The following is a 27,507-nucleotide window of genomic DNA, read 5'->3' as shown; positions in this document are numbered from 1 at the left end:
ACCCAGTGAGGCTTTCAGCATGGCCTGCATTCCTCTTCTCTCCAGCTCCTTACATCTAATGACCTAAAACAAAGTCTGGCATATATAAACTCCACTAGAATAGTCTCTTGTTTCACAACACAGGCCACTGTAAGGCTTGGAATCCATGTTTGAATTCAATAAAAAGCATTGCAAACATGTCTCCTTTACCTGGTAGACTAAATACTGAATTTACTCATCTCAACTAACACAAGCACGTAAAAGCACCAGCACCCACAGAAGCAATTACACCAAAACCTGTGGTACTTAAACTGAAGGATAAAAGTATGTTTTCAAGATGCTTTTCTATTGAAGAGGATGACCTCAGACTTTTTCCCTGGCGGGGGACAAAGACCAGCACTGAGCTCCAAACTACAGACTCACTAAACTTGCATATAACAACAACTCTCACGTACTTGGAATTGGACCAACTTCTCTTCACGGCGACCCTGGGCCTGTTGGATGAGAGCGAACTCCTTCGTGATGAGTGGTAGACATAATAACGAAAGCAAATTAAGGACACCTTTTGATGCTCTCTGCTAAGTAGGATGTACGTTAGGTTCGTTAACTGATATGCTGTCATGGAAGCAGCAAAAATAGAGCTAACATGATTGTCTCTTCCTCTGAATTAATCTTTAGAACCGAGGGCCCCACCTTACTAAACATATCTTCATCATATTGTAGAAACTGCTTGGTTCGGTTTAAACAAACTGCTGTATGTTGGTCGGCAGCTGGTTTGGTTCATTCAGTGTGAAAGTTGTGATTCGAGCTCTGGTGGGAACTAAAAGGACCGAAATATGAGTCTCAGTCCTCTTTCAAGGGAACTCTTTTGATTGGTTTGCAAATGTTATGCGAGTAGATATGTAATTTTAATAGGAATTCAAAAGTTAAACCACTAATTGGACCTGAAACAATTAGTCGATTAAATGATTATTATAAACAAGTAATTGTTTTGGTCATGTTTTAAACAAAAATACCAAATATTATCATTCTAAAAAAACTACATAACTACAAACTATTAGAATATCTATTTTTTTTGCATTATGTCCGTGAAACTGTGTTCTAACTGGCCGCACGCAGCAGTGCGACGTCTTGAGCTGAACCTTGGGCGGATGCCCTGTATCTATTCATTGCTGTCTCTCGCTTTGAAAGCACCACAATGGACGTGGACCGGCTGATTGGTGATGTTGAAATGAGGAGTATTCTCTACCATATCTCCTCGTAATAAGGTGCCAGCTGGCTGCAAGGAAATCGCCAGGGAGCTCACAGTTTCCTACTTGCTAGAAAATATGTCGTATAATTTCCAGTAAATCTCACAATAAAAAAAAAACGTGTATTCTGTTTAAAAAGAACAAACGTCAGAAGACCGCAGGTATCAACCGTCCTTCAAGTGGTTACATCTCCGGTCTGATCTGGAGCGCACAGCTGACAGGTAAACGTGGTTTGTTCACATAACAGAGCGCTTGCTGTTAGGACACGGCGTCACTCTCTCTGCAGCCAAGTTCTCTGTCATCATTACGACTGTGGTTAGATTATTCCTCGTTCAGCTTGACCTAAATTTACATTTCCTTTCCAATCAATAAAAGTGACGTTGTTCGACTCCCATCGTGTGGTGCATTCAGTGCGCGTAAGGCGGACATGGTAGTGTTGCTTTTTATTCACAATCAAATATCAACTTTCACATTTGAATATCTTTTTTGTTTGTGAATTGTAGCCTGGAGCCAGTATGAAACTGTAATCAGTTGGTGTCTCACCTTGATTTTCTCAGCTCTTTAGCACCTCCCCTTTCCTCAGCTATCAGCTCATTAACATGAGACCAGAGCAGACACCTTGTCATTTAGCACAAGTCAAAACAATTAAGTTCCATTTGCTCGAAAATATATGTAACCTTATGCTCACTGATTTCTAACACCTCTCCACAGTGAAATGTTTAAAGCCGTTTAGCTGCATCATGATAGAAACCTCAAGAAAAGAGCAAAGACGAGCGACGAAAATGCAATTATATTTTAGGGCTATGGAATAATTATGCCTCGGGGGGGATGGACCTTCAAATCCCAAAAATTAAATGAAAAAATGAATGTGTTGGAACGGAGCCATTCCCTTAAAAACTCCGTCAACCGATGGATGATTGAAGGATGAAGTTGCTACAGTCACATAAGGAGTAAATTTAGAATATTTACGAAACACGGAGCATGACTAACGAGGACTATTAAACGACTGTTTCTGGGTCTACGTGTGGGCTCGTAAAGGCAAACACATAAAGAGAATGAAGACAGACGAGCACAAATACCTTCTTTTCCATGTCACCATGATCACTGCCAACAATCTATTTCAAAATCTACTTGAACACTTCTCAACAGGTACCACATCACAGAGAATGCATAATTGTAAACTATTTCCGCAAAATCCCCTCAGAATGGTTTTAGTATAATTAGATACACTTGTACATTTGTGTGTATCGAGGTTGGCAAGCGCAAGTTTTAATTGTTGAACCTGAAAATCTGTCTTTTCCTACCAATTAGCGTCTGAGCACCTGCTGCATATGCAACAACTGCAAAAGCAATTAAACTGCAAATTAACTGTTGAGATGAGTTCACGGTGTGAGTGCAAACGCTCATATTTTGAATGAGCTTTGGTTCCCAATGAAGAGGTAAATCATGATACAGACCTGAAATCCTCACGACAAGTGAGCTTGCTGAACCCTTGGGTCATATGAAGTACCCATAATTCAATTCAATCCAATCTGATCTTTGGCATGTTGAAGTTCAGAGATTCAGAGCTTATATTTACAACATGGAATAATGGATTTTTAAATAGCTTTTCACTTTTCATAAAGCAAAGTCGTTGTTTACGCGAAGGGTGATAAAATGTTGCTGTGCCAAGCATTTCAAGAAACGCTATTTGTTTTGTTAAATCATTTTGGGTACAGGTGTAATAGCACACGTCTTAGTTTAGGCCAAAATATATGGTTTGTTACACCGCTTCTTTTAGTTTGTGACACCGTATGAACCAAAAGATGTCATTCTGTTTTAAAACTGTCAAATTAAAATGATTTTTCTTGGCATGTGTGGAATAAATAAAGTCCACCTATCAGTGTCTGTCTTCACACACGCAGCCAAACAAGAACTTTGTCTCAATACAATTCAGCAAAGGAAATATATATACTGTATAAAGAACAAACATTAAGAATATCGCAATATTTTTTCCAAATACCTCCATATAGATATTATAGGGTTGACCATTGGTGCTTTTACAAAATATTTATATTTCTAAAATATTGTTCAGTAATGTGCATACAATGACTAGGTTCGTAAAGGGAAACAATACAAGAGCTGGAAAAGTTGAGTAAATTCAGAAAATACATCACTTTACTGTACTGCAGCCTTTAAAACCAGGAAAAGACATATGATCCAAAATCTACCACGACATCAATATAATATCAATATATTGCCCAGTCCAGTGTTCACCTTTTAGCTTACTAAGCTGTGAGCTGAACACCTTGAAGTGTGTTATGAAGGTCCAGAGGCTTCAATGGTTTGAGCCGTCCGGGCTGAACCAGGTAATGTAGTATACTGCTACACGGCTTAAACATCCTGTCAGGTTCTTGAACAGCAAACTAAGTATGAGGTAAGTAGACTGTAAGTTAGTTGAGTAAATGGGGTTGACGAAAGGCCAAGCTTGCCCCAGAGGCAGACTCGCAGTGAGCTGAACGCCACTGACCTAGATTAATACCAACCACAGCAGCGCCAGGACTATAACACACCCCGGTTTCCTGTATCCTGCCTTTCTGTCTGTGTGTGAAATGATTCCATCTGTCAGTCTCAGCTGGGCTGTGAGAACACCGCTGAACGCTGCTGCTGCCCACACACACACACACACACACACACACACACACACACACACACACACACACACACACACACACACACACACACACAGACACATATATATATATACAGACGGACACCAAAAAACACAGACGTGTCGGCTGGGAACTGGGGCCAAGGTGGGTGTCTGCATCCAGCCTCCGGGGAGGGTGACGGGGGGGGGGCTCTGAAAAACTCTGCCCAGCATCAAAGGCTGGAGAATGGGGGAACGAGACACGAGTCGATTGCGACTGCGGTCGTGATGGTGCGCCGGCAAATTATCATATAAAGCAATGTTTGTTTACGAGGCTTTATAATTGCAGCTATGAAGGCTGTCTGCACAGAACATTTTGTGTCAGTACAACTTGAAAAGACCTCTTTTCAATGACAGCAGGCTTTATTAGCGTGCTTATAATAAGACCAATTTATCATTGCATACATGCATGTGTTTCTGTCCATGTCTATGCAGGTATGTGGGTTTTTGCCTGCTTTTATGTAAATGTACACGTATATATCAGGCTGGTCTATTACTTCTCGTACTTCCCCGACCAAGGACAGCAGCTGGTATTCAAAAGATACCAAACAGAAGAAACAAAGCCAGCCAGCACACCTCTCAGCCACATGTGAGCACACAGAGATGAAACTGAGGAAAACAAATGACAAGATAAGGGCACAGACGGACCAGGATGCACAACTGATATTCAGAGGAAAATAAGGAAAGAGCGCTTAGAGAAAGGTCAGGGTTGACGTTTGGCCAAGGGAGAAAAGACACGGACAAGTGGGTGAAAAGTGGAACAGAAGTTCTTCGAGTCATTTGAAATATTTCAGTAGTTTTTAAACTTCTCCGGAGGGCTGAAAAGACCGCAAAACATATAACCTCTGTTGCAGTTTATCATCATTTCAGCTGGCTGGGTGCAGTGAAATGAAGAAGCCTGTCTCATGGCACATTCTAGACAAGATTAAAACAAAAAACAAAACCCCCATAACAAGAGAGGAATATGTGTAATATTAACAACACCAGCATAAAGTGACTGGTGCAAGGAATTCATACGATATTTCCCTTGGTGCATCAATTTTATGACAAAAAAAAAAAAAAGCAGTGCTGCATGTCTGAACGAGATAAAAGGACTTCTCTCTTACTTATTCACATTTGACTATGCTGCTTTTTTTTTTTTTTTTTAAAGAGTTCAGTATAGCTGTAGGTAAAACATAGACCTCATGCATCAGAAAAATCCCTGACAAGGCAATACCAATGAACTGAAGCTCTGTTATCGTACTAATGCACTCCGCCTATCTCCACAAAACTTCATTATTGGAAAGAAATGTTCACCTTAGGTCAAAAGATGTAGGGAGCTATAAAGAAAAGGGAGCACGCACTTTTAGTCTACGAGCAAAATCCAGTTCAGTAAATGTTTTATATGTATTATGGGGGGGGGGGGGGGTTGTGTCTCCGCCTGACGTGTTGTGTAGTACAAAAACTAAAAAGATGTTGAAAAAGTGCAGCACACACGTGTAGAATGCCTTAAAATAGCATTTGTCTGAAAACCCCAGGGACACCTATTTCTAACCTCGCACAGAGTCCCAGGGGGGAGTATTCACAGAGGACTGGGGAGGAGGGACCGACGGAGCTTCTCTCGGGCTGAGTGAAACATTAACCCACAGGAAATCCTTTTTTTTGTTTTTTTGCTCAGGATCAGGAATCAAACATCTCCATACGGGTGAAAATCAAACATGTCTTTGCGCGCGCGCAAGCTGACAAGTTGAAAAGCCAACCATCCCACTGAGCCTCTCAGCAGCCGGGAATCAAAGAGTTAGCCTCGGGCTCGCCAAACAAACATTGGTAACATCCATATTCATAACGGAGATAGCTGAGGCGATAAGCCTCCGTCGCTCAAAACTCCGCCGCTCACTTTGTCAACACTTCCAGAACTGTTTGCGACGAGGAGATAACACGCCACTTTTCACCACAGATGAGCGATGAGAAGCAGGATGACAGCACATCCTGTTGATCTTTCCATACGGCAACAAGTGGATAACTGCTTTATGACACTGTGTAAGCATGTGTGAGTGTTTATGATGCTCCGTAGCAGCAGCAGCCGTGCTTGATGCCCCCCCTGCTCATGTAAGTCAATGGGATGTGCAGCCTCTCACTTAACAGTGTGGTTTAGGAGTCAAATGGTTTCATGGACATCTGCCAGATTTCCCTGTTTGGACTCCTGCCAGTATTTATGCAAACAAAGAGGCTGTTAGATGCATGAACGAGAGGTATGTCGAGTATTTGAACCTGGATTGCAAGAATAAACTCATGGCATTAATAGTATAAAGGTTGGGTTTATCCTATTGGCCTCAGGGCCCAATCACAGCAGCATTAAAAACAGGGAAACATCACAGCAAAATCAATTCACTCCAATGTTATCGCCACTATCAGTGGATTCGCTTCAGGGCCAGTAAATCCACAAATATGGTTCACACGGGCTCAACTTTGACACACAAGTTCACGACAGCTATTATGCCGTCTTTGACAGAGCTGGAGAGTCCATAGTGAAGAAAGCAGTCACAGCTTAGGAGCTGTGTTGCATCCTCTGCTTTCAGGACCTTGTAGCATGTTATCACACCTTTTTAAAACACTTATTTCCTGTGGCTTTCCACTAACTAATCACTCTAACTATACAATACAATGTATACAGTGTAAAAGCTACAAAGCAAGCAAGACTATGAGACCGAAGACTCCATGAGCAGGTCAAAGTCCAGGGGGATCCATGGCACTTGGAGCTGGCTACTGCTAACAAAGCAGCTCATAATAAACCAAGGACTCCTCGCCTCACTACAGGGCTGCCCAGCCAGAGCCCCAGGGGCCACATCTAAGACTGGCAGTCAGACTCTGCCACACGGCATCAGCAAGCTTGTAAAACAAGCTGTTAAACTTTATCTGCATCATAACCATTGAGATAATACACCACAGATGCCAAAATAAAAAATATAACAGATTTCCCTGAGGGTTTTTTTTTTTCTGGATAAAAGTACATTCTTTGTGCCTCTGTGTTAAGATAATCTCCATGTGGCCATAAATGTGATCATTTATTCTTAAAAAAAACTTCAGATTCCACATAATCAGTTAATAAAATGAGCTGATGCACCTTCCAGAGCTATTAGAAGTAGCACTCAGACAGTGTGCCCGCACACTGGAAGTGTACATACTGCACTACTCCAGATTGAAACACCTATTAGCCTGCACATTCACAGAGCCATTAGCATTTAAATATGCAGGAGCTGTGCTCCTTTCAAAATGCCATTTTTACTCTGCTGCAAGGAGAGTTCTCCAGTTGTCATAAACAACTTTTTGTTTTTTTTTCCTATTCAAGGACCTTTTCAAATGTCAGGGCCAATCAAACACAACACGACAGGTCTCTGGGTGAAAAAAAAATAAATAATAAATACAGCTCAGAGGGCAGAGAAGAAAAGCGGACTCAACATGCATATTCATGCGGTTGGAAGGTTCAATGACGGCTGTCTCTGTATTGTGAGGAGTGGCAAAACAGTTTGTGTGATAAGAGACGGCTTTAAAAAAAAAAAAAAAAAAGAGTAAGCTTTTAACTCCTTTCTCCTGCTCACCATGTCCAAATGTCAATGTCTGTGTGCCCACAAGTGACTCCCAAAACCCAAACTCTAACCCCCCCCCCCCCCCTTTCTCCCCGTCAGCAAATTTGGGCAGAAAAGTTTTCTCTCTGAAGTGGTGCTCAGCAGAATGGCAAACAAACAAGAGCCATCTCACCACTGGCCAGGGCCCACTTCAGCATTTCAGACATCTCTTTCAGTTTACAGCTTTCCTAACATCAGCAGGATGGATCCTCCTGACACAAGCCTATGTCAGCTGGACTGGAATAGGGGCTCTGCTGAGACACAATGGACCCCTTCCTCCTCCTCCTCCTCCTCCTCCTCCTCATGCCCACCTCCCTCCTGAGACGCTGAGGCAGGAGTGAGTGAGTAGGAAGGAAGGACCAGAAAAAGAAAGAGGAACTAAAACACAATATAAATATGCCTGTACTTTCAGTCTGTGTGTATATATGTGTGTGTGTGTGTGTGTAATCCTCTTCAGCAAACTTCACCAGCTCAGACAGAGAGGGCCGCACGCCCCACCGGTATCTTCCTTTCTATCTGTTTCTGTCTTCCTCTCTCCTTCACTTCCTGCCTCTCTTCATTAGTCCCCGTCTCTCCTCTGGTTCCAGCACGGCACAGTGATCCAGGAGGAGGACATTATTAGCTGTCAGCATTAACAACCGGCGTAGCAGCAACAGCCGCAGCCGCAGCAGCAGCAGCGGCGGCAGAGTCGGTTTCGTAACAATGCTCACAGAAAAGCCTCGTCTCTGCCCCAGCGAGAGGATCAGGCAGTCAGGACAGCCTGCTGCGTGCAGATGGTGCTTTGTCTCTGCTATAGTTCCTGCTAAAGTGACACACAGTCGCATGCACACGGAGTTGGAAGACGGTGTCACTATTTATTCCTAATCCTCTGTGGTTTGCATGAAAGTTAATGGCAGGTGTTTAAAGCGCTGGCTATGCCAAGAGAAGGAAGGGAAGCTGAGTGGGAAAAGATCAACTCTTTTTTTTTTTTTTTCTTCTCCTGCTGGCAAACACACAGACAGGCTTTTCCATGTTGGAAAGACAGCGTATTACATCCCTATTAGATCGACAGACTATGCCCCTTCATCCATCCTCGCACCATCTATCTCTGGCATAATGTCCATGCATACAGTTGAGAGCAATTAGGACTTCTTTGGAGGAAAATAGCCAGTCATTAAGGAGGAGCAGGGACTGCACAGTGTGATGGTTTATACCAGGTGGGAGGCTATTAGACAGCCAAGCGGTGCGAGCAGCAAACTCCCATGGTCATAAATACGGTGGAACGGTAAACATCTTCAACTGCCGCCAAGCGCTTTCCTACAATAACGTCACGAGTTAATAATTTAGAGAAATGCTCATTTATGCGTCCACACAACATGCTGCACCTACACTCAACGTGCTGTAGGACGACACTCGCTTAAAACACCGGCGTTCTCCACAGCAGACCTTTTCAGCACAGGTGTTAGTATTAACATTAAAGATGGCTCCGCTCTACTTGAGTGTGTCAGTAAGCCGTGACAGTGCGACAGTAAAATATTCAGCCATTCACATCTGAATGTGCAAACAACTTTTACTGTACTTTTTGTTCTTCCATCTGAACAATGACATTATAAAGCTGAGATTAGAAAGCTGAGATTAGCCAAACAACCAAATAAATTATTGACTGCAATGTTGATAATCAAAAACCTGACACACTCACTGGTTTCACAGTCTCAAACGTGTGGTGCCTTACTCTGTTTTATGTATTATCATCGGAAATGTAATATCTTTTTGTTTTGATTACAGGAACGACGCTCCTGGGCTCTTGTGATTTCTGATTGGCGTTTTCCACCATCTCGACTAATTGATTAAATCAGAACATACTGGATACTCAATTATGAAGAAAAAAACAAACATAATTTTCGTCCCTCAATGACACATCAATGTGAATTTGAACTCGACGAGGAAAATCTTCAAAGATGAAAGATCTTAAAGAATGAAGATCAAAGCGTGCTCTTAATTTTCTACACATGCTGCTACACTATATTTACAAGATTTCATTGAGCGCTTTCATGTGAACACGCAGTGGCGTGATGTGAAGGGAAATGATGCGGCAGTGATCAGACACTACACAAACAATAATTCAAATCTAATACGAACAGCAGTGGTACTTAATCAGTTAGGATTGAATATTCAAGAATTGGCAACAATTCTGCAGTTTTATATTTGGTCGTTTCCATTTAAAACCGTAAAAATAAAGCAGTGGACTATAAAGTGCTTGTTTTCTGGCCGCTGTGACTATTAAATACATTATTTTGGATCGTCAAAGCTTAAAAAAACAGGCTCGTGGGATGCCGATGGGGCCTCAGAGATGCTGTGCATGCATGAGGAAAAAAAAAAAGATGGCATCTAAGAGCAAACTATCGAGGAGGTAACCTTTTCTTCACAGTGTATATATCATAACGATGGCGGGCAAGAGTCGTGCACATAGTATCTTTTATGCACGCTGGGCAAACAGGTCTTATCAGTGAGGAGAATCAGACACCTGCTGCCGGCTGGTGCAGTCGACATCCACTCTCCCGAAACTCTCCTTCACGACCACAAACAAAAACGGACTCAAGACGCAACAGAGCAAGTTACAACAAGCAAGAAACAGGTGCTGAATGTGTGTAGAGTGCAGCAATTACACTAAATACAGACGATTATAAGAAAGTCTGTTCTCTGAGGGAAAACTATTACCAGCCAGCCGGCATGAGATACAGTATAGCTGCTCTAAGAACAACTGGAGTTCAATCGTCACCTCATTGTAAAGGCCTCTGAAGCACACAGTTCTCAGTTTCCAAAGTGCACTAATTCACAGAACAATCTTTGCTTTCAACATCAAAGCCGTAATACTATTTGAGAATTAAGTTGTCTATAAAGATCTGCGCGAGAGAAATACAGCACAATGTTTCACATTCAAATATTCTATCTCGGAAAAAAGCTAAACTGGCTAATTGGCTATAATGTCTGCAGCGAAACTCTCAAATAAAAGGAACGCGACGGCTAAGAATTAATCGCAGCCACGTCAAAAGAGCTGCGGTATAAATCCTAAATCCTCCGCGCTCTGAGATTTTGCAAAGCAGTATGTCTGAGTGACATCAAGGCTGTGCGTTTGCGGCCCCCTTGCAGATGGCACAGTGTAATTTCACAGCCATTAACCTCCTCTCCACAATGCATGGCACAATCACATGACGGCAAAATCCTCTCAAACCTACTCCCTATGGGAGCTTTTACAAGCCGTTAGTGGCCTGGCCATTATGGGAATTCTCATAAGAGTTCATAAGAGCTATTTCGATAGCGTCTAAATCACTGCGTTAAATAGAGCATTAGGCTCTGAGAATATGATTAACCAATTGTAATTGCTTCTGTGACTTCAAAACAGGCAGTCAATGCACGATTCAGATTTTGCTCTTCCTCTTTACAAAGTAAGCAACAACAAACAAAAAAAGAAGAAGGACATGGCAGCAACGCAGAAAAGGTCTCACAGAATAAACATGACATGCATTCTCTGTCCAAAGGAAAGCGCATGCCAAATACGCTAGCGGTGAGCGAGAAGTGAGAGACAGCACCTGTCCTTTCAAAACCATCATCTCTTCCTGCATCGGTGCACGTGCTCCCCTAGATTGCCTCTCTGCTTCGCTATCCGCCGTGTCAAAAGACAGCAGACAGCCTGACACACACACACACACACACACACACACACAAATGAGTCCCTACACAAGCATGTTGTACATCAGATCCGCCATGTACAACATGTGCTCTCTGCAAGCACAAATCATGTTAGTAATCACAGTACACCGACTCCACCAGTCACTGGGGAATATCTTTTGAGGCAAATGAGGCTCCTGATTTCCAATACAAACACACACACACTCACACACACACACACACACACGTCAACACTGATAGCTACCGTCAAGCACAGGCCCGATGCATGATATCATGAATATTAAAGCACTGGTTTAGCATTTTCCTCGGCATTCTTCTCCTCGGCCATGAATCAAAAAAAGGCCTGATAAGAGCTGCCGTGTACATTGCGATGTCGTCTGTGATGCGTTTGCCTTGGGAGGCCAGCTTTCATATCACATAACACACATGCAGGGCCACAAGGACGTGAGAGGAAGTTCAACCCCCAGCGGAGTTAAAGGCGGCGGATGAGGGGAAGGATAGGGAGAGGCGAACAGGGAGGGTGGTGTTGCAGGTGGGGGGGGGGGGAATCCCAGCAAGCAAATTACTTTCTTATCCATGCTGTATCTGTTGCATCACCGGCAACTGATTTGTTTTGAGGTTAAGACACTTGACCATCAAATGTTCTTACAATAAAACGCAAACATTCGCCACTGGAAGGGTGCGGGCCACGGCCTGCATATATCATCAACAAAGGCCTTTTCTCTGCGGGCAGGCTCCACTCTAAGTTCCCCTGCCTGTTGTGACAATGCCCACAGGGGGAGAGCAGATGTCCGTTGCCAGGAGCACATCTGCATAGAGTCTCAATCCCCACCCCTTCACTGGCCAGACAATGGAGCCGCCCTCCTCCTCCTCCTCCTCCTCCTCCACTTGAATCTTTCTTCCACTGGAGCCTCCAAATGCAGTAAAAAAGAAGAAGAAGAAGAAGAAGAAGAAGAAGAAGAAGAGTGGGGAGAGTTGGGAACCAATGCCCACTGTGCCTGTCAAAACTGTGAAATGGAAGGATCATCCTTCATCTATCAAAATGTGCATGTGCTCATGATTGGGTCCCTAATTAAGCCCTCATTAATTAGTAGGCCACAGATGACTAATTAAGTTCAAACTAGATGTATTTGGTTGTGTGCACGCTTGCAAGAAATGCTCCTGCTGCTGCAAAAAAAAACACACTTTGTGCCAAACTTTTGATCAAACTCTCTAAGTCTCTGTGATTTCAAATGTATTTTTGAAAACTAGCCCATCAATATTTACAATACATGTATTATTTATGTATGTTGGCCATTACCCTGTAGCTGCCCAGCTCATTAGGACCTTAATCAAACCTATTCCCACATCACTGTGAAGTGTATCGGCTAATGTCTACTCCCAACCTCTCTTGTCCCTCCTTGCCGATGGCGCAGGGACACATGGGCAGCGACGCGAGTCTAGCTTTCAAACTAGACCCCAGAAATATTTTTACACCACCTTTTTTTTTTAATTCTTTGCAATAATCTTGAATCCTACCTCGACTGGATGTTTACTGAGAGTTCAAACGTCGGCTTTGGGGGCTCCAGAAATAGCATCGCAGGCTACGCATTTCAAATTCGCTTGTTATCTCGGATTTAGATAATGATCCACCTTTTAGATGACATAAAAAAAAAAAAAACTTAATCCTGAACGCAACGGGACAATCTCCGGCGCTGGGAAACGGTGCCTTGGTGTCGTTTTTTAACGGGGGGAAGTCGCGTCGGCTGTCGGTGTGCCTGGTTATCCTGCTGTTTACTTCTACGGTTCATAAACACTCCTATTCTTTTCCTCCTGCCAGAATTGAGAGGTGTGTATCAGTTTGCTTTTCCTTTTTTTTCTCTCGCTTTTTGAGTGAGGCGGAGCCTTTGCCCACTTCTCCCTCACTCACACACACACACACACACACACACACACACACACTAACTCACGCCGACCCGCGCGCGCACACACAGCAGAACACACACGAGGGACATGCAGTTGATGGAGATGGGACAGGGGGACATTTCGAGAAAGGCGGTTTGTGATGGTGATATATGTCCTGTTGGACTCGATTGTTTTTTTTGCTGGCTAATTTCGGGTCGTTCGAAGTCTGAATGGCCAATCCGATGCAATTCCATTTTTCTAAATATTAGCCTATTTCAGCAAAAAGTTTAAAGGTAATATGAATATACATCCATACAATGCAGATGTGGACTCTAAATGTTGGTTTCTATAAACAAAGCCGTAGCTACTGAGGTCATGACAGTTGTGGGTACTATTTGTGTAAACTTCTACCTAACTTCTAAATTACTGAATGTAGCTGCATCATTAAAAAATTGAATCTCTAGCCGGTTAAGACTTTATTCATGTGTAAATTACCATAAAACATCTAGCGACCCTCCCATCAAAAGCAGTCAACTAGGCTACATTATTGGGATAACGCTAAATAGGCGGTCACTCCACAATAAGCTGTAACAAACCTTTCCAATTTTGTTTTGTTGGCCAAATTATTAAACTTAACTATCAATGCTTTTATGTGGATAGCATATGAATATGACTTATTATTTACATGGTGAAATATGATTTTCAGATTCAGTATTCCAGCAGTTTAAAGCAGCTACTCTCAACCACTGGTGGGCCTCCAAGCGCCATCTAGTGGGCTGCGGGGGTAATGCTAAATGGTTAGATTAAATAAATAAATTAATTAATGTAATTTACAAAGCTAGTTAATTTTACGGCCTCGTCTGACAATAGACAGCAATTTGAAGTATATCAGACAATTAGCTATAGCATTTGGTACCAGACCCAGTTAAATTTGAGTAAAAAGTGAATCGTATAGCTATTATTTTGGTGTCTATACGTATGTGTAGTCGTATACTAACTAGGCTATATTTAGGCCATGGTTAGACGTTTAGTCTACTAAACTTTCACTGACAGCCCAAATTTAGCCGTGTGTTTAGCCTAGTCAGAGGATAAACAGCAATAACATATAAACGATTCTCCCCGTCGCGTGGATCGGTAGCTATAGCATTTGTTACCGGACGTAAATTTGAGTAAAAAGTGAATCCTATGGTCATTATTTGGGTATAGATGTAGACGTTGAATAGCCGTCTAATTGATGGTTAGTCTATAATTGGACTCTATACTATACTAACAATATATTAACACTCTTCAATCTAAATTGTATATATATCAACATCCGTTTTTTCAGCAGTTGGTTCAGTTATAGACACCGGGTGCAAATCTTTAGGAACTAATCTCTAATTAGGTATTAGCTCGCTAAACGGAGCAATCCATATTAATTTAGTGATGTGTAAATCAATCTTCGCTTAAAAACGGGATTTAATTGAGCGACTGTTTCCCTCTATCTTCTGTGACTCAATAGAATCTCTCATTCAGCATTTCAGCATCGAGATTCTCTGAAAAAATGAAGCGTGTTCCCGGGGTTTACTTTCCTTAATCTACGACAAATCAGGGGTATTTGCATTCTATATTTGTAAGTTACACATCCTTGGTATACAGGCTGATTATATGGAAGTGCAGATATGCAACAGTATTTAGACCTTTGGGGAATATACATGAACAGTTATAGTCATAAAAGGAAAGATTCTCACAATTAGAACATTTTACAGATTTCTTTTTGATGTCTGTTCAATCAATATTTTATGCTGTGTTGGCGGGACTTGAGAGTCGACCTCTGTATGTCTAAAACCCTGCCTACGGCCCTGGCTGTAACTGTTCCTGTTGTACAGACACACAGATATATAGCCTACAATGTTACATAGATAGATTTGGAGCTCAACTTCATGTTTACTCTGTTCATTCCTCCTCTTTCTGCCACAGGTGCAGATCGCAGCAACTGCAGCTGTGCCTTGATGTCATGCTTAAAACATGCAATCCATATTCTCCCTCTCCCTTTTTTTAAGTCTCAGTCATGAGCAGTAGAGTAACTGTGCACCGTTCCTTCATTCACTCTGCAGCACGGGCCATATATAACACGGCGCAGATGGCCGACAGCATCATTGGATTTCCTGGTCACTTTAATCCCTCCATTCCTTTCCAACACTTCCAGCAAATAGTTGTCTTTAATTGGAGCTTTCCACAAAGACAAAGAAAATCACCGTTAGCAATGGATGAATCATTAATGCCTACCTTCTATTCTGTAGCTTCTGTACCATGTGCACTGCGTGTGTGGTCCCAGGCCTGGGGGGCTCTTGGCCCTGTCCTGAGTGCATCTTTCCCTGTGGTCATTTTGTCTCCAGCACAATGTAACTCCTGGGCAGAAACCCAAACAATCCAAAGACCAACACCAGCCAACAGGGGACACCAACTGAAGCATATGCTTTCAATGGCAGCAGAGGGGATGGACGACAGGAGGAGGAAGAGGCAGAGGAAACAGTCTAAGTTACTGCTGTGAGGTTGTAAGTCAAAATCTGATTCAGATGAAGGCCTCACTTTCTCCCAAATAAATAAAACAGCAAACACAAAGGCACTTATTCACTAAAGTCTACTGATGAATGCCCAAGTCAATGATGCTGTATATTAATAAATTATTTAACATTGCATGCATGATGTAACATACTGTATGCTGGTTTCCTGAACTTGCCATCTTGTTGTCATTTAAAAGAGGTCAAAATCTGCTGCATTGTTACAGCTTTAATCTGGCAAAAGGCTGTGTTTGCTAATTATAAGCGTATGCTTCGTTATGTTTATTATAGGTCGCTGAGTAAATCACCTTCCTGTGCTTTTACTCTGCACATTTCAAATAACTATTAAATTAGATGACTATGTTCCCCCCTTTTTATTATTACTCCGGTCCCTATAGCTTAAGAATCTGGTTGTACTAAATCAATACAGTGCTGGAAATTATTTAAAAAAAAATAATGTGCACACCATTAGGGTTTGCTACTATGTTTTGCCTTTGTTTATAGACTGGCTGTTCGAGGATGACAGTCAACACACACACACACCTCTAATCTCTTCACTGTACAGCGGGTATTTGAGAGGATCAGTAGTGTGCGACTGCATATTTCTGCAGAGAGACATTATTTCTTCCCTCAATTCCTCCTGGCAGAGATCTGAGTGTTTGACCTTTTTAAAATGCAAAGCGATTCTTCTACTCCTGAGAGTGAACGGGAGGCTCATGATTGTGCTACTAAATTTGAGGGACTTAATGCAGTAACTCACAGAGAGGGAGAGCTGTTCTGCACCTGCTGAAGTCTTGACTTGGGTACTGGGATACAATAACACCTCCAAGGGTTATGTTAATCTTTAAAGACGGGGTTATTCTTATGCTGCACCACTCTTTACTTCATTTGAAGGAATATTTCACTGCAACCTTGAATCAGTCTCTTGTGCGTAAATCCCCTTATTGCATAGCATTTCCTTTTACTTGGTCCTGAATGCGTACTATGACGCCGAGGTCTTTTGCTTTAGTCTTCGATATCAAAATAAACTGTGGTTACATTTATTCATTCAATCCGAACATTCATACATTTTTATTCTATCAAATAATTTGGTTCCATTCAAAGTAACCTTATATGTCACTATGGTCAACCCTGCTACCTCTCTGGAGTGACCTCTCTTATGATTGTAGATAAACATCACTACCACAGTATTGTGATTATCAGTAGCTAAAAAGTGGAGGTAATGTTGAATTGAGAATTAAAGAACTTATGACACCCACTACATATGGGGTATTGTAATGAGAAACTCACTGGAGTGTAATTTACATTTGATAATGATGTCAGATTGATGAGTGTGCCATTGTACTGCATGTTCAGCATCTCCTCCACTAAGTGCACATACAGTGCAGCAGCAGAGCGTCTTTTGAGACGGCATAATATGATTCAAACAAAGCCACACAAAACCACTCTGGCCGCACTCACATCTAATTATATTCCACGACAATAAGGCCTCTGACACATTCACAGCAGCCTTTAAAAGACACAAGGATTCCGTCATTGGCTTATGCCTCCAACAGAATGCAAATGGAGCAGATTTACCCCTTTGACTTTGTTGTGAGGTCTGTGGATGCGTTTGCTTCCTCCTACAGCAGGAAATAGAATACTGTGAATGGTTATGTGAGATGCTCAAGCGGTTTCCAAGGCTGATCTGTAGATAACGGATCTGAAAGCAGGAAGTTCCCGAAAACAACAACAGTCTTTATACTGTGAGCACAGAAGATGTCAACTGAAGGAAACAGAATTGATCTGCTCCAAATAGACGACCATCTCAAATGTGACTAACTTCATGTGTAGACTTTCATCAGTCTACACATCTACACATCAAGTAAGAGAGACAGTGTAGAGAAGCAGATTCTGTTGGGGGGGGTGGTCGGGTTCCTGATCTGCAAATCAGATTTTTCCAATGCTGTGATGCTGAGGTTATGATGGAGCAGCAGACTTGATGAAACTAAGAGGTGGCGCTTCATAAGTAGTGATGAAATACTTGGTAATACCATACAAACGTGTCAAGCCGAACTGAGCCACTGTTTGAGCGAAGAAGTGTGTTTCCGAGCAGAAGATATGAAGTGTTCATTCATGTCACCTGAAGGTTGCCTCTGCATTGTTGCCTCTTACTCTAAACAACAAAACACACAATCAGGAATCCCAAAAGCTGGTTCTCCTTGAAAAAGCACTTAGCAAATACCTAATTTGACATTCAAGGACTTAAATGAAACCAAATCAATCTTTTTCACTCTTATTTAGCACGATTGTGCTGTTACATCGCAGCTACATCAGCTACGCTTGCAAACTGACACAGATTAAATACAATTTTCTGCATGATAAATTCATCCATCCTTGTATAAAGTACTTTCTTGTTCCCTTGGGTACTTGAACAGACTACTGTTCGTAGGTCTTTGTTTACAACCAGCCTAATGTAATTATACCTCACCACCTACACACAAATTAGCATGCAAACTGTGTCGGAGGTTTGAAAGATACATGGAGGAGTGTGATGTAGTGCAAGGAGAGGTCTGATCTTCTGAGGCAGTGCTTCTGCTTCAGCGCTGCTCGATGCCATGATGTCAGCTCCGCGGACCTCACAGCTGCAACATGGGGAGCAGGACTGCAGCTAAACAAGCTCCAAGTACTCCGTTTCAACACACATGCACAGTACAAATACACAAAAATACACACACACACACACACACACACACACACACACACACACACACACACACACACACACACACACACACACACACACACACACACACACACACACACACACACACACACACGCACACACAGAGCTTAGCTGGGCAGCTCTTATCTCCACTGAACAAACTCCTCGAGTGATGGGAATGTTCTCACGATGTTATCTTGTCCTCTGTGGAAATTAGATAGCCCGCCACCTTTATCACCACCCTCAGACTATGGAGGGCCCCTGACCATTACTGGAACAAGGACCACTAGGCTGCCAGGGGACAGTCACCAACTGGCTGCCTGAAAAAAAAAAGAAGAAACTGCCAGAGAATTGTAAGTACTGCAAGTGGAATGACTGACAGGAGATTGGAAGGAGTCTTACAGTTGGGTAGTTTAACCCAGCGAAGGGCGTCAACTCTATGGCTGCTTTGGACTTTTACGGTTGGTATTTGCACAGGATGCTGAACCAGATGAAATGTTAAGCAGAGGGAAGAGTCCCACTGTGAGCCTTGACACCTTATTAAAAAGAATATAAGAAGAGAGGACGTATCTAAAGAAATCGGGGAAGCTAGACATTAATTATAATTGGCAAAAGAATAAACAGAATTTTTTTTTTTTGAGATATGTGATTTAACCGAAACATCTCCATGGCAACTCTCTTTTCAAGTCACATCTCTAATGAATAGGTAATAGACAGAATGCAAAACACACAACGTCATAGTGTCAGAACAGATGCCAAAACTGAAACGAGACACAAAAAAAAAAAAAAAAGAGGAATTTTGTTTGACAAAAAGTGATTTTGCGGTGCGCACAACAGAGTATGTCAAAACAGCACAGCAGCCCTTTTTTGAAAAGAAAACACACATACACACACACACACACACACACACACACACACACACACACACACACACACACACACACACACACACACACACACACACACACTTCTGTTGCTGTCATTTTGACTGTCTGGCAAATCCACTTCTTGTTTTCAAAGCATTTTTTTTTTCTCTAACAGGTGCAAAACCTCTCAACTCAACACATCAAAGAGACACATGCACCTGCGAATAAATCACAGTGAATGGTAAGAATCCAGACTAGGGCCTCCTAACACCAAAGAGGTAGGATTCAAAGTGTCTGATTTAATATTCATGAAGTGCAAGGCTTTGGTGGTTGAATGCTTGTTTACCGAGATGTGTCTTTTGTCCTTGGGACAAGGTTTGATATTCCACCAAGCAGCTGTATTTACATATACTCGCGGTTTCGCCTCTACATGATACACATATATATATCGCCTAACGTGGCACATACATTACACCTAACCACATACTGACTAATGATTGACACGCAATCTCAGCACACTCTCCTATCCCCTTTGTGAATGTATTAAAGCCCCTTACTGTGGCTCCTGTGCGGAGGAGTTGTTCGAGTTGCAGCAAGTCTCAAGCAAAGTGTAGTCTGCAAACTGCACCCGCAGGGACAGAGGTGGCAGACAACCAGTCAAGAGAGGACAGAACCAACTGTCAAACACAACTTCGTTAATAAACACTTCTTTCCCTCTGGTCAACACTCTTCTTTTAGATTAATTAAGAAGGTAAGATCTGACTATCAAAAATGTTAACATCTACTTTAGGCTACTGTAGGTTTCTGTTTCAGTGACATGGCAAAGAGTGTGTTAAAATAGTGCTGCAACCTTTTTTTAACATTTTTTTTTATCTGTGCACCTGTTTTTTTTCTGTTTTATCAAAGGTATGGTCATTAAAAACACCCTCGCCCTGCAGCTCAGTGTCAGTCCTGCACCTGCATCAAGGAATCCGTTTTTTTGGCAGCAACGTGCGAGATAATCTCAAAGTGGAAACACAAAGGGGCAGCGGCTCCAAATGGATGTCTCACATCTTTTGTCTCTCGCTATTTAAACCAAAAAAAAGCATGAGCTGTATGTCACCTTTTAAAAGTGAAACAAACTCCTACAAGGTTGGTGCCGTGTGCGGATCAGCTAATTAGCACAGCTGAAACAAAGCTTGGGAGAAAAACCCATCTCCCTGATGGCTACTTAAAGACAGAAAGCAGCTGGTCAGAACGTACTCTGGAGAAAACATCAGCTACTGGAGAAAGTGGTTGGGGATGCTCTTCACTTAAGTGCCTTTCTTTGAGCCGTGTTCTCTGTTATTCTCCCACGCTTTCTCCTCTCCTATAGGAGACACACACATATCCATCTCTTTCATCCCCACGGGTGAAACAAACCAATGAATTATGACTCAAATCAAGCCTAATTTATTTAACATGCTCTAAATTAATGTCTTCATGTTGATGTGCATTGGATAAAAATAGCTGGATCATTTTTCTAATTATTTCCCCCCCGCATTTTCTCCAGAGCATGCATATTACACAGGGGTTTTGGTTATTACATTTCTCACACAACTTGGTTATTGAACAACTCAGTGGCTCAACGGGCCAACTGATAACTCGTGCAGACCTGCTGCCCTCTGCTGGTGAAACGGTGAACTACTGCTCTGCAATGGCCACAGAGGATCATGAACGCCTATGATTAGGTTTTAGATACTTCCACACCAACAATTTCATTGCTCCCCTTTTCTCACTTAAGAAACAGTTCCATGACGGTGAAACTTGTAAAAAGTTGCTTCACATACTACATGTTAGTGTACTTTCATATGCACTCACGACGCATGCTGTTATTCATAACAGTGTGCTTAGTCCGCTTGAGGTAGCTCCAGGCTGCATTGGCTGTAACTAGCATAACACACCCAAATCTCTGACTGAGCTATCTGTGGTCCAGTTGCATTATGGGTAATGTAGGCAGTCGTTTTTGGCAAAGAAGAAAAATGTATTCCGATTCTGAAAAGAAATGTCCATGTAAGTCTGACAATGTTGTAAAACTGCAATGCTTCAAGTAGCCTATTTTAAGATTGCACGTTTGTACTCATTTTCAACTATTAATGTACATTAAATACTAGAAACACAGATTTCAGGTATTACAAATTCAGTTTACCAGTTTCTAAATTCAGTAAAGAAAATAACCCAGACTATGTCATCAGGGTTATCTCAGTTGCATTATGGGAAATGTAAGATCCAGTGTTTTTGAAGATAGACACACACTAGTGAAGAAAGGCCTTTGTTTTTTACCATTATTCTTTAATCTGTCCTCGTACTAAAGAAAATGTTTAAGCCAAATCACTGCAGTAACCCTTTAAATATTGAAACAACATAACTGAAAGAGTCATTTCAGTACAACAATGTTACATTTCAAGCATGTAGCCTATAGATTAAGTACATTTAAATGCAATCAAAAACAACTTGATGTCTCAAAATAGCATTGTCAAGAGCACTTGAATATATAGTCAAGTATATGATAAGATGCACGAATGTTATATTGTTAGAGCATCAAATACTCCAGAGCTCTCAAAACAAGAGAACATGCTATCTCATGCTTCTAATTCAGTTCTTTATTTGACAGCTGGACCTCCACAAAGTCCACATGACCCCCTTCTATGCTGCGCCAACTCAGCGAGCCATTTACTGCTATCTTAGGGCTTGGATGGTGCGGAGCAGTTGGTAGCTGCACTCGCTTGCAGTGTCTCTGAGTGGTTGGAGTCGAGTCGTCCAAACCAAAAGAATGTCTCCCCTGCTTGCGACAAAGCTGCCTCTGCAGACTTCTGCTTGTGGTTGCGGGGGAACCGCCTGTTGCTGGTTGGAACATTAACAGCCTGCTTCATCGTAAAGTCGGCCTGGTGGACCGTAATGTTCCTCCCAGTCCCTTCGGGGCTGCTGTGAGCTCCATCGTCGCACAAGCAGAAGAGGGTGTTTAGCTGACTGTGATCACCAAGACACTTCCTGCGCCCCACACCCTGAAGTATACCAACATGCAAAAAGATATGGTTTCCTTTCAAGGTGCATTACACGTTTCACAACGGCCTGAATTTCTGTTTATACTCACATTACTGAAGACCGAGATGTTGTCTTTGAAGGCACACTTGTTGTCATGGTCGGAGAATGGATATTCTCTGGATTTCTGTTAAAAGTGTTTTTGAAGACAGTGTCTAGTACGATACAACTGAACGCAGTGGAATGGGATGAAATGAGGAGGCAGTCTCTTTCTTTGCAGAAGTGCAATGAAATTTTGCAAAGCCCTGGGCCATAGCAGTGAAAAACACAGTCATGCCAAATACTATTATCTACTGTACATACACACCTGCTGAGTTTTCCATTTAGGATAGCGCTCTATGTTCAAAGCCTGAGGCAATGATGATTGAACCTGAGTCAGCATGGTCCCAGTGCTTGTACAAAGCTCCCGACTCCGGGTCTCATTTTCTGGTAATGCTGGATGAGCAAACTGAGAAAGAAAATGAAAGAAAAGCTTATTACACAGCACAGGTTTGAATGTTTTGATTCGTAATGATCTGATTATGTGTTGAAATGAATAATTTCTTACCCATTTGCCATCATTGCTCATTGAAGAATATCGCTTTCCACCTTTTACCATTTTAATAGAGTTTGAGAGTAGTTTCACTAATACAGCACAGGCACACACACACACACGCACACACTGTCCCAACTACTGCAAACACACTGGTGACCATGGAAACATGCTGCTGCATGCAAAACAACCTGAAATTTGATCACATTTTGCCATGGAGACGTGGAGCTGGAATTCTGGCAGTAAAAGGAAATCAAATAATAACTGTTCAATATTACATTTAAACAAATTAAGAAATGAAATGTACAATATTGGATTTCCTGTCTTTTTTGTCTCTGAATATAAATCTGGAGATATTGGACAGAAAGCCTTTATTGAAGAGTTTGTTTTGCTAACTTTGATCCGTGTTTGAGATGTAAAAGCAGAACACATTTGATTTCAACCACGAAAGGCTACAACAACAAAATTAGCATATAAGTGACTTTATTTTTTACAACACTGGATTTAGAAAAACAACAATACACACTTATATAAAACAATACATTAATTTCCATTTTGTTAGTTATTCAAAGTTATTTTTCAAAATGTGTTAAAAAGTACAAATTAATTTATTGAATTATTTTCAAAAGCGTTGTTTGACTTAAGAAATTAAAATGATTCACATGATTTTCTTTACAAATGAACATAGTTAAAAGTTAAAAGAGGCACATAGTCACTAATACAAAGCCCTGACTGTACAACACCAGCTTCTGCAATTGAAATGATGTGAACTCGATGAGCAGAAGTGGTTTATCACCTCAAAAGTGGAAGGATTTTAAAATATCTTCAGTGACAGAAGGTTAATCAGGACAAAGTCCAGATGTGATAAGATAACTAGAGTGTAACTGACGTTAGGGAAAGGGGGATTTATGTTAAAAGCAGCAAATGTAGAAATTAGGCATTCTTAAGAAAGTCTAAATGAAACAATATATTTAGAGAACGGGGTGGATCTTTAAATACATATTTAGGAGAACGGAGAAATGGAAAGTGTACGGAGAGGTAACCTTTGTGCTGAGAACTGTCGCCTCCAGGATCCCATGGGAATATTACACTTTTGCCACCGCTGAGACATGGTTGTGGTCTGAGCGTCCCTGGTGTACATCTGTTGTGTTCTTGATCCCTGAGGACAAGATGAGCACGAGGAAAAATGTTGAATCACATGTTTTAGGTTATGTTCAATATTAGCGTTGAAATCCAGGGTCCAAACATATTTTTCAAAGTAAGTTAGTGTGTAAGCACCGATATCGACACCTCGCCCTAGTTCTTTATTTACGTATTGGCCTGAAAGGAGTACAATTTAAGTATATCAAGTCTAAACATACTGGAATCCCGCTGCAAAATACCAACCACGTTTACATTTTTATGTCTTTTCATGTCTAACAGGAAGCACACAAATGCATAAACATGTCTGCGTCCTGAAGTAACATGCTTTCATAGTCTTTGTCCAACAAAGTGAAGGTACTGGATGTGGGTATACTATATACGAATATGAGGCACTTAATAGTCACTTGGGTGACTGGCTTTGAACGGACTTCTGGTATTATTCCCAACAAGCCCTCTGAGTTATTTCATGAAGGCTAAATGGGCACTCATCAGCGCCGTTAGTGCTTTGTTGATCACAGTAACATTGTCTTGACCTCATCAACTACACCCTCTTAATTAAGGAGGTCATAAGGATGCTCTTGATGAAGGCTCGAGGTGCCTCAGAGGGTCAGTGTGTGCAGCACTGTGGTGAACTAATGGCTGTAAATTGAGAGGCAGCCATTTGATTGCACCTACTACATTATGCATTCATATTTTGAAGAGAACGCTGATTCTTACTGTGAATGACTGATGCAGGCGTTTCTGTTTCACCACTCCAAGAGCTCGTCACTATGGGAACACACTCCTTTCTCATCTCTCTATGGAAGTGCTTCTTCAGCTGTTTGGCCAAACGCTGCCATCTGGGGAAAAGCAGTGATCAGCGACAGCTTAAAATCTTCAAAAATGTGGATATGTTCTCATTCAAAGTGAGTAAATTGTTGTGTTTAAGCTTTATAGAAGTCACAAGCTCACATCATCTTACCTTTCCTGTGTTTCGTTGTGTTTATTCAACCTGTCTGCCTCCTCGCTCTTCTCCTGCATCCATCGCTGCAGACGTTCTTCTTTCTCTCTCCAAGCCTGTGCCAACGCCTCATGTAGTCCTTTCTGCTCCGCACGCAGGGCTGCCAACTCTTTGGATTGACACTCGACGGTGAACTCGAACTCTGAAAGGGTCGCCTTCAGGGTGTTACTCCCTTTAGCCAGAGTAAGCGCCTCTTGGCGGTAGCGGGACACACTGAAACAGACAAGTAATAAGGACACAGTGGTTTACTGTACCTTTGATCACCTCCGGGTATTGTCACTTCAAACGTTTAGATGTTGGATTTTGGGTCACAAGTTGATCCACTAGTACAGAAGAACACCAGCTGGTTTAAGCTGATTTATTCTTCTTCATCAAGGTGTTTCTGTTTATGAATTTTAACCTGTTGATTATCAAATACAGCACTGGAACAACTATATCAAGTCTGCTGTTCCGTAACTATATGCTCAAACTGACCATATTAACATTCTTTTATTTACTATGTATCACATACAGCGATTATGGGAAGGTATTCGTTCAAAATAACTTTGCTAGACAGTTCACAAAATACTTGTAAATTCAGCATTTCTCTAACTTGCTCTATGATGTCTGGATATAATGTAAAGGAGGGAGGCTGAATCGTATGTATTCCATATATTTTTTAAAGAAACGCCCTCCAATCATAAAAAAAACTCCTTAATAACCCCTGATAATATATCAAGACAGTATATTTATGTCAAAACAGTCTTTTTGAAGAAAAAAAGCTGTTAACATTATATATCCCCAAATCATTTCTATAGAATTCGTAAATATGACCCAACAACCAATAGGACTGGCACCCAGTGTTCATTCTTCTCTTGTTATTATACTCAGTTTTTTATAAAGAAAGCAGGGAGAAAACATCGTGATGGCTGGAGTAAGAACCTGAATTTACCGTGACTGCCAGTACTGCAGTTCAGCCTCTTTCAGGTATAGGACGGTGGTCAGGTCAGAGACAGTCTGAGACAGCTGGGGATGCAAAAAGCAAAAGGATGAATTGATTAAATGGTGGATAAAGTGAGGACCACACCAGTTCTAGGTCACTGCCTGCCTTGAAAACACTAATCAACATTAATGCAAACTGCTTCTGCTAGTGAAGTGACAGCTGATAACTTCTTTCACACAGTTGGAGGCTGATGTTATGGTGTTTATCACTGACTTCTCCACATTTCACCCACCTTTTCTTCAAGGTGTGAACTCTCTCTCAGTTGGAGTTGAAGCAGTCTGATGTTTCCCCCAACTTCAATTCCACCTCTTTCTAAACTGAAAAAAACAAACAGTGCAGTGATTTTAAATTTTACGGGTTTTTTTGCATCCATATCATCAGAAAGGCCAAAAGTTAGTTTCGTGAAATTCTACTTTTCTGACCTCTTGGACTGAACATCCTCCAAAAATTGTTTGCGAATTTCAAAACGTTCCTCCAACTGAGACACTAAAAGAAAACAGGCACATGTCCTCAGACTAAGACAGGGAGAACATCATCATTGCAAATGCTGAAATAGAAAAATATGAATGAATCGTACAGCTTGTGAAGACGCCAACGTACGGACGTTTCTCAGTATGGTCTCTCTGCTGCAGTCGAGCGCGCACGTGATTCTTCCAGCTTGCCATTGTAATAAAAACGAATAGGTCACACGGTCCCAAGACATGTCCTGAAGAGACGGGTTTAATGAGTCTTCCGCTGCCACTTAATTTAGGTCGAAGACAAAAAAAAAAACACGTACAGCCTACCCGTCAGCACAGGAATGATGCCTGAAGCAAAGTTTCACAGCTCCTCCCTGTTCAGTCAGTCAGCTGCTTCACACTCCCCGCATTATATCGTCTGAACCATTAAGCTGTCCTCTGCCTATATAATATAATATAATATAACTTTCAGAGAGAAATATTTTTAACTTTGACTCCACATTTATTTAAATGATGAAGGTACTGTTGAATTTGTAGGTTAATATTTTATAAAATCATAATTTTTCATACGATCTACTTTGTCACTTGGTCACTTTAATATGCATAATTGTTGTGCATTGTTGTGCTTGGTGTCTTATGTGCCAAAGACAAATTTCCATTTTATGTAAATCCAATGGACATATTAGTAATATGAAAGTGTGCTGCTAAGTAAAACTATGAATGCATTAATGTACTTGTTAACTAAGTCCTATTTTTACATTCTCATTTGGTTACTTCTACATAAATAAAATACCTCAATACTTCATCCACCACTGACTATAATATAGTATAATATTATATAATATCATGCTTTGAAATAAATTAGTACTTTTGAGTACATTTCAGAATAAAATACAACAGCACAGAATAGAAGGTGCTCAACGTTTCTAGAAAGGCACTGAAACTACTTCCGGTTCATACATTCATCTCAAAAAGTCGCAGTAGCTGAAATATTTTCCGCGATACATGGTAAATTTCTACTATTTCAAATTGTTTATTTTATACTTAACATTTGGAGGAATTTTGATTGTCTAAAGAAGAAATAGGTTGAGTTTTAGAGTTTGTCTTACCGTGAAACCGGAAGTTGATACTGCTGGTAATAAC

At 41.4% G+C, this 27,507-nt stretch overlaps 2 protein-coding genes and 1 long non-coding RNA gene across 3 annotated transcripts in view; all 3 read right to left on the bottom strand.

The window, feature by feature from the left end:
• Window positions 1-12,794, bottom strand: part of LOC306703340 (C-terminal-binding protein 2-like) — a gene marked incomplete at its 3' end in the record, with an annotated part of 56,481 nt that extends 43,687 nt beyond the window's left edge. The window contains exon 1 of the mRNA XM_079169280.1: window positions 12,711-12,794. The remainder of the gene's footprint in view (window positions 1-12,710) is intronic.
• Window positions 12,795-21,891: 9,097 nt separating this feature from the next.
• tex36 (testis expressed 36) lies at window positions 21,892-22,847 on the bottom strand (the record flags this gene model as incomplete). Its single annotated transcript, XM_079168342.1, has 4 exons — window positions 21,892-22,212; window positions 22,302-22,376; window positions 22,557-22,697; window positions 22,797-22,847. 4 exons carry the CDS (start codon window positions 22,845-22,847, stop codon window positions 21,892-21,894), a joined length of 588 nt encoding a protein of 195 aa, XP_079024468.1.
• A 684-nt stretch (window positions 22,848-23,531) lies between these two features.
• LOC306702968 lies at window positions 23,532-24,965 on the bottom strand. Its single transcript, XR_013767278.1, has 3 exons — window positions 24,886-24,965; window positions 24,642-24,763; window positions 23,532-23,940 (listed from the first exon to the last, which is right to left on the bottom strand). It is a non-coding gene; the product is annotated as an uncharacterized lncRNA (long non-coding RNA).
• Window positions 24,966-27,507: the final 2,542 nt, after the last annotated feature.

This window comes from Pholis gunnellus (assembly GCF_910591455.1).
Source record: "Pholis gunnellus genome assembly, chromosome: 11".
NCBI classification, from domain to species: Eukaryota; Metazoa; Chordata; class Actinopteri; order Perciformes; family Pholidae; genus Pholis; species Pholis gunnellus.
The sequence above is the reverse complement of the archived record's forward strand: the minus strand, read 5'-3'. Positions and strand labels throughout refer to the sequence as shown.